General features: G+C 46.3%; 1 protein-coding gene and 1 long non-coding RNA gene across 2 annotated transcripts; both read left to right on the top strand.

Annotated features, from left to right (window-relative positions):
• The first annotated feature begins 1,022 nt into the window (after positions 1-1,022).
• Positions 1,023-2,144, top strand: LOC119274257 (lysine-rich arabinogalactan protein 19-like). The gene is made up of 2 exons (XM_037554927.1): positions 1,023-1,748; positions 1,843-2,144. Exons 1-2 carry the CDS (start codon positions 1,113-1,115, stop codon positions 1,924-1,926), a joined length of 720 nt encoding a protein of 239 aa, XP_037410824.1. The 5' UTR covers positions 1,023-1,112; the 3' UTR covers positions 1,927-2,144.
• Positions 2,145-3,609: 1,465 nt separating this feature from the next.
• LOC119280400 lies at positions 3,610-4,181 on the top strand. The gene is made up of 2 exons (XR_005138076.1): positions 3,610-3,737; positions 3,899-4,181. It is a non-coding gene; the product is annotated as an uncharacterized LOC119280400 (long non-coding RNA).
• Positions 4,182-12,629: the final 8,448 nt, after the last annotated feature.

The following is a 12,629-nucleotide window of genomic DNA, read 5'->3' as shown; positions in this document are numbered from 1 at the left end:
CTTCACCAAACGCAAGACCCTCAACGCTATCTGCCACACGTTTACCCAACCAAATGCGTGTAGAAAAACACCATTATATTCGATCAAATATTTTAGCTAGAGCATGCATATGCATGCACCCTAATCGTGGAATGCAAGTAACCAGAAACTGGAAAAGGAGGAGCGATCACTACACAGCTGGCTTCTGGCATATTGTCACCATCCTGATGACTCACATCAGGCCATGCCATCGGCTGGAGATCTTGCCACGGGAAACGTCCTATACTATTGATCGATCACATCACCAATCGGCCGCTAGCTAATTTCATTTTCCCACGTAAGTAACATCGATCGATCTCTCATGAAAAAATAACGTTTATTTGAACCAAGCTGTTGGTTGGTTAGAACTTGTCTGGCTACAGTGCTGAGATTAATTACACATTTCATTATCAGAAAATGATTAGCGTACATAATTGTAGGACCCTTTAGAGGCTACTAAAGCGTAATAATCCTTTTTATTAATATTATTATTATTTTGCCACATTGTTGACACCTGAGACATTTGTGGCGATTTCGTGGCGAGCACAGCTGCATGGACGATATTTTATGGTCGATTTTCGCATGACACACAATTGCAGCCATGTATCCCATTCATTTAGGGGGCTACAACCGTCGACCCTAACCATCGTTTGCACTGTAATTTCGTTTCGAGCTCTAGCAATATTATTTTTGAAAATCTGTAGCAGTCGCATGCAAGTGTGAAAACTGTTTTTCTTTATTATTATTATGATTATTAGGGAGAAAGCATTCCAATGCTAACAAGCAGGGAGAGGGAAATTCAAATTACTATAGATTTGATTTCTTGTCTGGTCAGTCGAGGAAGAAAAAGGATTGGGAGGCAATCAGATCAGCGTCCTGCGTGCGATGTGTAGCACAGCAGAGCACAGAGGTTCGTTGCGGCGTCCCCTTTCCCGCCATCGCGTCGCCTTCGCACCCACCCACCCGGCTCCCTTCACTCCCAAGCCAGCCAGCCACCCAGCCAGCTACGACGACCCAACCAACTCTGCAGCAGAGAGATCGCATAGCGGAGTCATCATCACTACTATCTCTGCTGCGCATTGAGCGACAGCAGCATGGCGCCGCAGCTCCGGCCATGGGGCCGCCTCCTGGCGCTCGCGGCCCTCCTCGCGGTGGCCGCGGCGCAGTCGTCGCCCGCAGCGGCGCCGGCCACGCCCACGCCGGTGGCAGTGCCCACGGCGCCCGCCCAGTCCCCTCCCGCGCCGGCCACGCCCGCGCCCACTACCACCCCAGTCACTCCCGCGCCCACTGCCACCCCTGTTGCGCCCGCTAAGCCGCCCCCGGCTGTCGCGCCGGTCAAGCCGCCTCCGGTGGTCGCGCCCGTGTCCGCGCCACCGCCCGTCGTGACGCCTCCTCCCGTGACGCCACCGCCGGTGAAGGCGCCTCCTCCGGTGACACCGCCCCCGGTCTCGGCGCCCCCGCCAGCAACGCCACCCCCGGCGGCCGCCCCGGCCGAGGCACCCGCGGTGCTCCCCCCAGTGGCGACGCCCCCGCCCGTGGCCGAGGCGCCCGCGGTGCTGCCTCCGGCCGAGGCTCCGTCCAAGAGCAAGAACAAGCACAAGAGAAAGAGGAGCGGGAAGAAGAAGTCGCCCGCCCCCGCGCCGGAGCCGCTCAGCCCGCCGGCCCCCATCGCGCCCGAGCCCACCACCGTCGAGGACGTGTCCGGCCCCGCACCCTCCGCCAACGATCTGGTAACACATCACTCACAAGCTAAATTCTTCTTGTTTTTTGAAGCAGAGCTGCAACAACTGATGGCAAATGTTTCTGAATTTGTTGTTGGTGCAGAGCGGGAGCGCCCGGCAGTACGCGCACTGGGGGATCGTCGTGCAGACCGCCATGGCCGCGCTTCTGCTATCGCTAGCCTGGTGAACGTGAAGCTGATCGAGAGACATCCATCCATACATCTTGTTCATGTATCACATCCATGATTTAACCATTACGCTTGCTTGTAATGTTAGAGATCCATCATTTGTTCAAGGCTTGTAATAAACAGTTTTTTGACATATTTTTGCATGGGTTTTGATTGTGAGTGGAAGACCGGCCGGCAGTGTTTCGTTTGGCACAAACGCACCACTTGATGTTCCTGATCTGCATTCTTCGGAAAGAAAAATGATGGTTTTCCATGGAGGCAAATTAGTTTTTTTTAGCATCAGTACAGACACAAGCGCTCATATACATGCGCATACACTCACCCCTATGAACGCACACACGCACACCCTACCCCTATGAGCACCTCCGAGAGACTGAGCCGGCATATCATCTTGAGATTTACGAAGTCACCGTAGGCGCCTCATCGTCGACGGGAACGTCTCCTCCCACTGAAAGCGTATCGCCGGAAATCCTGATATAAATCCAGGAATAATGCGAGCACCAGGATTTGAACCCTGGTGGGTTGGGGATACCACTGTCCACCTAACCATCTCAACCACAGGTTGGTTCGCTGGAGGCAAATTAGTTAGTAGGGATCAATTAGTCGGTCGTAATTTCCAATTATTGGCTATCACTTTGCTGCCGCAAATGACCCAAAAGCTCCACAATCCGCTAAAGGGCCCAAAGCACCAACTGTGAATGGGCCTAAAACACCATGGGCCCCTAAAGGGCCAAAATCAGGGCTCGCTGATAACGGCTAATCACCATTGGCCGCACACTGGCCGATTGTGGAAATGGTCCATGGACCGAATATATAACGGGTCATGAATGGACCAAAATCAGAAGCAACACGGGCCGTTAACGGGTCGAATGGTGTGACGGATCAAAAATAGCCCAAAAGCAACACGGGCTGTTAATGGACTCAAAGCCGTAATGGGCCAAAAATGGCGCGAATGTAACACATGCTGTTAAATGGAACAAAAGGCACGAGTGGGCAACAAAAATGCCCTAGACGCAACACACCGGTAATGGAGCAAAAGGTGCGAATGCCCAAAAACGGTCTGGACATAACATAGATAGTAAATGGGCCAAAATACACCACGGGACAGAAATGGCCAAGACACACGACAGACTGTAAATGGGTGCAAATATTCCACGGGACGTAAAAAGTATTAACGGCACTATGGGTCTTAAACGGATCGGAATACACAAAAGGCCTGAAATGGCCCGGAAACATCACATTCTTTAATTGGCCCGAAATACATCATGGGTCGTAAAAGGTCCGTGAAGCAGCATGGGCAGTGAAAAGCTCGAAAGCAAGTACCGGTCAAAAAAGAACGAAAGGCTCGAAAGTATGTACTATGTGGAACACGTGAATCCATGCGGTGTACCAATGAATAATTAATAACAACATCAATTGAATATATCTTATATCTTTCTTCATTCAATAGCCTACATTCAGTGCATATTGATTTATTGCTTGTTATTAGTGTAAATACACAAACAATCAATGGACGCATTAATTAAAAATATATCCCATTAATGCAGTGCTCTATAACTAGAAACAATCAATGGCAGCATTAATTGAAAACATATCCCATTCGCAATTGATTGTCCTTGCTTTGGCGATCTATAACTAGAAAGCCCCCTCCCCAGACAATATTCTAAACAGGAAAGATTAAGTTCTAGTAAAATGGCGAAAATCTCCTTTGCTTCAACCTTTCTCCTGTTGCCCCTTCTGATCATTCTACTTTCAACCATTCATAAACCTACAACATATGCCAAGTGTATACCACCGCCTTGCCAAGGAAGTTAGTATTGCACCTAGCACCCTTCTTTGTTCTTACAATTTGCATCATATCCCCATTGAACTTTTTTTATTTTGTGTTTGGACCCATTTTTATTTTTTGTTGGAGTTGAACTTTCAATTATCCAAGAAATAACCCATAATTTCCATTTCTTTACCATACAGAACAAAGTTGGCCAGAGCTCATTGGGAAAGACTCAAACACGGCGTACAATTGTATAAGGCGCGAGAACCCCCAAGTGAATAATATCACGTTCTTGATTTCTGATGCTCTTCGTCCTAGGGCGGACAATGGCATGTGTTGCAACCATGTGCTTTTGGTGATAGGAAATATCCCCTCCGGTGGTGATGGTGTCATCAAGGTGCCACATGTTGGATAGTACCATTCTCTACTTTTTTTATTGTAATTTGATCAATAAAGTCTTTGGTGTGTATGCACTTTTCTCCATTTCATTTCATACAATTCTTATATATCCCAAACAACCAAATTACTTTCTCAAACAGGAGACTGAAAGAACATGAAAATATAAGAAGGTTGTTCTAATCCAATATTGTACATCAAATCAAAACCAAAGGAAGATCGCAGGCATGCTAAAAGGTTAACTATTTAGTATGGGCCTGACTATAGGTAAGCCTCCTTATATTTTATTTTTGTCAAGTCCAATTTGGACCATTGGATTAGCTTCAACAATCGTTATTCTTCCATCTTTCTCTAGCTTTCTTCCTTCTCGAATCGTTCTTCCTCCACTGTTCGCCTCCGAGTTTCCTACCATCCCCTCCTTCGAGTGGTCTATAGACCTGAATGTGATTTTTATTGCTTATGTTGTTCTTTGTACCGCCTTGATAGATAATGAATATATCAGAAGTTCTCAACAACAAAAAACTTTTGGGAACAGTGGTTATGTTCGTTAAGGTGAACTGGCTTAACAAGTTGTTAGCTTGGCCCACCCTTGTAAAGACTGATATCGACAAAAGTCCGATTGTCATGGAAGCCGGTGAGGATTTGCTCAATCCTAGTGAGTATGAGGTATTCTTTGGAATCAACATAGTCATCGTATCCTCATCTGTCCACACGCCAAGAGAATGATGAGTAACTTGAAGATGCTTGTTGTCTGCATTATAAATCATCGTATACAAAATTGCGCACCCCAAACTAAATAAATGATAGAAGGTTAAAGTAATTAGCAGATTTTTTTATAGAAGGTACACTTGCATAATAAAACACACACATTGTTATTTTAATCTACATAACTTGCATAATATCGAAAGGGATACTATAAATTTAAAGTGAGCATCTACAGCCAGACCACTCATATCCTCCGCAAACGTCCGGACGGACAGCCTGGTCATTGTTCGTACAGGAGAGGGAGAAGAAAAAAGCCACCCAACTGGACCCCCACTTTGTCCCCATATGTCCGTGCTGTCCGCAAATCACCATATCCAAGGCATATATGAGAAGGATATCGGGATTTTTCTGGGTGTGTCCAGGCAGGTTGCCACGTAGGTTTTGTCCCACCCTGGACCACCTTTTCTCTTTTTTATTCTTTCTTTTCTTTCTCTTCTCTTCTCCACCAATCACACGCATTTGACATGACAATTTGAAAACGAAGTAGGGGACGTGGCATGCATGCACAAATGGAGTCCTTAAAGGGACATGCCCGGACGCTCACCGGACACGTTTGAGGTGCCAAATTTAGCTATTGTGGTTGTGGATGCCCGAAACTAGTTAAAGCGAGAGTCCCCCACCCACCTACACCTGTCACACCCTCTAACTCGCTGGAGACAAGGCAGACCGGCGGCAGGGGAACCGTAGTTGTCGAACCCTCTAACTCGCGTGCACCAGCCGCGTTGTTGCTAACTCTGTCTCTCTCCCTATTTGGTGTCTCCATGCCTTGTTGGCGCTCAATCTCGGGCTCGGGGCTTTGCTCCTTTCTCACACGGAGTTGACTGAATTGATTCTTATTTCAGTTGCTTGAGATTTGCAAACCCGCATATATACTGGCTGATTCAAGCAGTTTTAATGATTTTGATAAGAAACTATTGGCCCCGGCCTAAGATGAAGCTATTACTTCCTCCATGTGTATTTTGGGTCATACTTTGACCATCTATATGACTAGCGAAATATAAGGTATATGTTACAAAAAGTGTACTACTGAATTGGTTTCCATGATATAATATTTGTCGTTTGATTTCTAATTTTAAAATCTATTTTTTAGGGGCTCTAATTTTGAATCTATAATAAAAAGAAAAAGAAAAATTGCATCTATTAATGGGCCGGCCGTGCCAAGCAGCCAGCCCATCATGTTTTTCCTCCTGTCCGTTGGATTGAACGATAGAGTCCGGACCGCTCTCCAAACGGACTCGTTCTGCGAGGATAGACATGCATACAAATACTAGTACTCTTGGTAGAGAGTTTTGATAGAAAGCAACATAAATTTATTTTCTCCAACTGCAGTAGGTTTATATTAATTATACATTTATACATGTCTCACTCATTGCCTAAAGTAAGTTATATTGTTGTTCTGCTACTCATTGGGTCTGCCTGTTCAACTTCAGGTCTAAGGCCCCGGCACATACGATGCAAAAACTGGATGTCCTATCATTCGAGGATTCAAACAATGGACCACCAGGGTGCCGCCTTTCCTCGTCGCCCATTTGGAACCGTTATGTTTTTGACTGGGGAATTATTTTTTACACCACCAGGGATCACACAGGATCTTTCCACACGTATCCTGATGTGGGTGGGCCATTTCAGAGCTTACATGAAGTTAACAGCGCCATCGACCGGCATCTCGTTGACAACCAGGATCCAACAATGTAATGTTTCTCAACTTGTTTCTTTATTTTCGTCGATTCATTTCTCCTGGTTTTGTGCCTAGTTGCAATTGAATATATCCAGGCAGAGCTTCGTATGACGTAGGTTCCAATTAAATAGGAGTGTTCTGAACTGGGACTTGTACAATTGGTAAGCTATAGTAGCCACACACACGCACATCTCAGATCCTCAATTGTTCAAAACAGTGTGAAACACCAGTTGGGGACCTGATTTTTTTTTGAAGAAATTTAATAAAAGAAAGAGACTTCCTGTACTCACAGGCATGAATAGTTCTGTTCTGTTCTGTTTTTTGTACTATTCAACAGTGTTCCATGCAATGTAATCCACTCTGTTGAATTAGCAAAGATTTTGGTTCGAAATCCTTTCATTTAATTAGCCAGCCTTGCCTTTTTCTATAACTAGCAATGTGCCTGTGCGTTGCAACGGATCCAAAGTAAAATAACACTTGTTCACAAACTTGAAAGAAAACACTCTAGTTTTGATATACATATATCACTAAAAATATATTATGTTTCACTCAAAATATATTCCTCGGGCTGTTTTGTTGAGGTGAGGGAGGGATGTGGTTGGTTTCAAGATACTAAGGGATTTTCTGCAAATTGAAGCAGAGAAGTGGGCTATTGTTGCAAAAAGGCCACAACCTACCTCACAGTCGCTAGATGCAGATTTGATGGTCAGAAATGATGGATGGCAGACATTATCACCAACTGAGTCTTTTATCGGAGTAGAGATTTGTGTTGTTCTGATTACAACCTGTATGTATTCATCCACTTTTGAGTAGGCACAATCAGCTAATCATATAGAAATGCTCTAAATCTGAACTAGGTGTGTGGGGCTTTCTCGAGTGGATGCGATGATAAAGCGTGTTCATTACTATCCTGATGGCACAAAGGCGCGTGGATCAGAAGTGAAAGATAAAAGGCGTGATAAGTATTACCAGTTGGCTCGAGCTTTGGTGCACAAGTATAACGACCATCACAATCTTGTCGGGGTTGGCACTCTTTCCTCCCTCTGTCCTGCTAAGAGGGCTGTGTTGTGTCTTATTGTCTCACCCATTCATGTAACAAATTGCAACCACTGATCAGATCCACACCTTTTATTTAGGATCTTGCATATGAGGTCAAAGATTTTCTACATGGCAAGCCTCTTTGGGAGGATTATTATATCCATTGGACGTACTTTCATATGAATTTCACTGCAAAGACCAAAGGAGCTGATGGTGTTGACCCTGGCAACCTATTATTTGCTGAAGTCAAATGTACGCGAGGAGATGATGCATTAACGGGGAGCAGTTGTTGTATACTTGAACCTTCTGATCATGGTATTCTATGAGAATCCTAACTTACATATTGTTGAAATATAAGCACTTTGTGATTTACAGTAACCCGAACTTATCTGCTAGACAGCTTTGTGAATGTGTTTCTATCTTTAGTAGTATGATGCTTATCTGTTAGACAGTTCTGTGATCTGTCTCTAGTACTCCCTCGGTCCGAAAATACTTGTCGGAGGAATGGATGTATCTCGACGTATTTTAGAACTAAAATACGTCGAGATACATCCATTCCTCCGACAAGTATTTTCGGACGGAGAGAGTATATGATGCTGACTGTATTAGCCCATTTGTTTTACCCTGTTTCATCTCATCCTTTATCATTTAGGTTTGCATTTTTGGTATTTTTAACAATTCTGTGCACTTACATCCATATGTAATGTCTGCATAGACACAACCTTTTAACATTCAATTGTGAAGCTGTAAATATGTGTTCGCGCCTGGTTAGTTATTTGGCAGTTAAATGACAATTACCCTTCTTTTTTTAAACAAAGGCCTCTGCTATGGTTGTGGAGGTGATGTGAAGCACCCCAATGATGGTAATGCATATGCTTGCGGTCGGCGGAACATGTCGTATCATTTTCAGAATGGTGGACCTCAACTACCTCCGGACTACTACGAGGACCGCTATTACGAGGACGTAAGTGTAACGTTTTTCTTTTCTTTCTGGCAAGCTAGTTTTTAGCACTTCTGCTGTTTTGTTCATTCATGGTTTGTTACACCTCTTGTACAGTCTGATGAAGAAGTGGAAGGACTGAGATCTCAGTTCAAGGTAGTAATGACATGGTCCTAATTCCTGTGCAGTATATATAGTGCCATCTTTTTTTTCGCGAAAGATATATAGTACCATCTATTCATTGACTTATGGATGAATAATTCCTTGCTTGTGTATTTATTTTCTTCAGGAGGACGACGATGATCCAGTTACTGCAGTCTGCAGAGTAACTCGTGCCGCATATCAGACAATTTGAGGCTTAATTATCCGCCGAAGTCAAAATTAGAACGGTGTTCCTCGCATGGAAGAACTCGTCTCCTATTTTTCTTCCGACTTGACACTTTGATATGGCCGCTATGGGATCTGCCTCCGTCCCTCGTTCTCTGAGGAATATTATGTATACATCTTGTATTAATTAGTTTGCCTAACCTTTAGGATACGGTCTAACCCTTTAAAATTTTAGTTATTTGATGATTGAACTAAACAGTGTTAGAGGATACACACAGTACCCGTTTGGTCCATATGGTGTTTCCTTTACCCGTAAGACACAACTGTTTAGTCTGTCGTTCTTCATCGTCTATGTGGTGCCATATCTTGTATCGTGGTGGTGATTGGCTCGTGCCATCTTCGGCGTTGTATAGGTCGAGCCATCTTGGGCGTAGTACTCTCTTAATGAACTACATGCAACTCCTGAATGGTTAAAAAAATTACATTCCTTGATATGTCATCGGCTAATCCAACCTACTGTACAAAATGACAATAAGGAAGTTAATCAAGAAAATCTGTAGTTTCTTTCTTGAAATAAGAAAATATGTGACCATAGTATACAAAAAACTAGAAACGGTAATACATATGCAGCGTTAGATAACAGAACTCCAGTGCCCTTCTATTTATCACTTGATATGGCCGTAACAAACAAACGGTTATACAAATGTTGCGTTAGAAATGGTAATTCTGTCTGCTACAAGCCTTCTGCACAACATGCTTCGAGAAAGCACAACCACCTGTCTATGCATTGAGTTGAAATGACGACATTTGATATCATTACGTCCTACAAGAGCGAGACACAGGGCTCTCGCTCGCGATGTCCACGTCGTTGTCGCTGGACCGGCGCGAGATACTGTTTCATGCGAGACAAAAACCGAAAGCTACTTGAACTATGTTACTACGTCGTGTTTAACTCTAACAGAAACTACTCCCTTCGTTCCGAATTACTTGTTTTGGATTTGTCTAGATACAGATGTATCTAGACTCATTTTAGTGCTAGATACCTCTGTATCTAGACAAATCCAAGACAAGTAATTCAGAACGGAGGGAGTACCTCATAAGGATAATTTTTCAAGAGTCAGAGAAGATGCTCGCCCAACTGGATAATTTTTTGTCAAGCTGCACTTGTATATATTCTTATTATAGACTTTGTTACCTCATAAACGGGCGGAATAGGCTTTCTTGGTAGACAACCGCACAGAATATGGACCTCTCGTCATCACGCGCTGACTGAGCAATAACACGGTAGATTGTCTCCAGCTCCCCTGTCTTGAGATCGTAGTATCCTAATGATCTTCCTGTGTTGAGCAAAATCCGTCCGTCTGTAGGGTCAATAGCCATGATCATGGTTCTCTCGGATGAGTACTCTGGTGAGAACTTGGCGAGCTCTATGCGGTACTCGACGCGCCAAGCGCCGCTGTGCTCCATCACCCATACGTCAATGGCATCCGCGTCTTGATCCGACCAGGCCACATGAATTATGCCATGGAGCTCAACGACTGATATGCGGCCGCCATCGTAGCTGCACACTGGCCCTTCTACGACATCGAACTCCCTTTCTATGGTGTTAAATGCCACGAGCTCGCAGGATGCAGTGGAGCTCGGTCCAAGCTTTCGCTCCACCACCCAGTAAATCCTGCCATCTGCATAGGCGGGGGATGAGTTAGCCACTGGCCTCGGCGGAGGCTCAATCTCATGCCATTGGCCACCACACACACATCGCACTTTGCATCGTAGTTTGTATTGCCGAGTGTCCATGTTCTTCTCCTCGTAGGCAAGAGACACCAGCACATGGTCGTCGATGTCAGAGTCGTATCCCAATGCGATACGGGCAGCAAAGTATTTATTTTCTTGGTTGTTTTCGTCGGTTCCATCGTCATGTTCGATGCGCTGGTTGTAGCGGATGGCAGGATTGCACAAGAAGTCCAAGCCATTCCAGGTGCCCACGTTGAGGCCGTGGCAAGGTTGAGAACACTGAAACAGGCCAGCTGTAAAGTTTGGCGGAAATGGGAAATTATCTTGGCCATCCATGTCCCAGAAAATACCAAATGACGGCTCGATGACGAACTTAATAGGATGATGCCTTTTGATCGAGTTCGCATGGATGACATGGGATTGGCGGAACCCGAGATTCGTGGCAATGGCGCGCCACTCCCTGCAGACGAGGCTTAGCTCCAACACTGATTGTGACGGCAGCCACTTGAGGATGTTGGACCAAGCTTTAGTCGTCGGTGACCTGAAATCCATGTCGTCGATTATACGACCCAGGGGAACGAGGCTCTCTTCGAACAAGCCTACTGCCGGGTAATCTTCGCTATCACAGATATTTCCGGACATGGCTTCGTCCGGAATAAGAAGCACCTCGGGCGCGTCGTCGAGGTCCACGGTGAACACCCTACAAGTACCAGTCCCGAACATAATCTTTCTTTGTCCGCTTCGCCCACTGTGCATGGTGAGTGGAGTTATCCACTTCGTTTGCAGCTGCAGTCGCTCGGGATCCGGCCAAAGTCTTCGGTCGAAGGTGCAAAGTTGCTCCCATTGTTGTGCCTCATAGTCTCTCAGCAACCACACTTGGTAGGGGCCTCCACCATTGGTCTGCTCACGGCAGAGGCATAAGCACCCGTCCAGCTCTGTCATCCTGGTGACTGGACTACCCTCTGGGTGAGAGCCTGGGTAGGGCGGCGGCGGTGACAACGAACCGAAAGTCTCGTCGTTGACACTGAAAGTGATGATGCCACCATCTTTGCAGAGAAAATGCAGGTAGCCGTTCAAGAACACGGCTGGGTTGTGCTCCTCCACGACGCACTCCGGGGGCTGTTGGGCCGTTGGCCTCCACCACGTCGGCACGCCAAGGACGAGAACCTCGCAGCAGGTGGTGGCGGGGAAGTAACCAGAGCTGAACATACGCACCGCTTTATACTCGTGAGTTACGGAGGAGTAACCAAAACCGTACGCAACGTCCCAGTAGCACGGCGGATGTCCTTGAGTGTTGGAATACCGGATGATCGTCTTCAATGGCAGCCTGGTGTCAGGAAGATACAAGAACTCGCCGGTGGAAGGGTTGCAGACGTCGTAGCCGCCACCGATGTTGTGGCCGCCGACGCAAACGGATCGGACGAGGACGAGGCCGTGAAGAGGCTTGGTGAGAGGTGCTGGCCTCCAAAAATTGTTTTCCATGAGCTTCTTGACCGAACCACCACCGGGCTGCCAGGAATAGAAGTAGCACTCTTCATCTTCGGAATCGGATGCCTCGCCGTCGTCTTGGGACTTGGATGCCTCCTCGCCGTCTCTCGAATCGGATGCCTGGTCGTCGTCGTCTTTGGAAACGGATGCCTCGTGGTCGTCTTCAGAATCGGATGCTCCGTAGTCGAAGGTGGGGCTGAAGAAGAGCTTGGGCTGGCATGGATTGTTGGCTCGCCGGCGGTGGAACTCGACGAAGGACGCCGAGGAGAGATGGGCATGCCACGAACGCGACAGGCTGCGGAAGCGGCCGATCGACTTGGCCGGCAGGAAGGAAAGTATCTCCAGAACGACGTCGTCGGGCAGCCGCGACGTGTACTGGGTCTCGCACGCCATTGCTGTCAGATCTATAGATAGAAGGAAAGCCACAAACTGGGCGAGAGGGATCAATGTCTGCGGATATTTCGCTACGTAAGTTGGCAGAATCCACTAGTAGTTACTTGAATTGGCAGAATCCATGCGTGCTACGTGAGGTAACGTGAATTGGCAGAATCCATGGGTGCTACGA

The sequence above is a fragment of the Triticum dicoccoides genome, chromosome 3B, assembly GCF_002162155.2.
Source record: "Triticum dicoccoides isolate Atlit2015 ecotype Zavitan chromosome 3B, WEW_v2.0, whole genome shotgun sequence".
Classification (NCBI taxonomy): domain Eukaryota; kingdom Viridiplantae; phylum Streptophyta; class Magnoliopsida; order Poales; family Poaceae; genus Triticum; species Triticum dicoccoides.
Note: the sequence above shows the minus strand (reverse complement) of the source record. Positions and strands in the feature narration are given on the sequence as shown.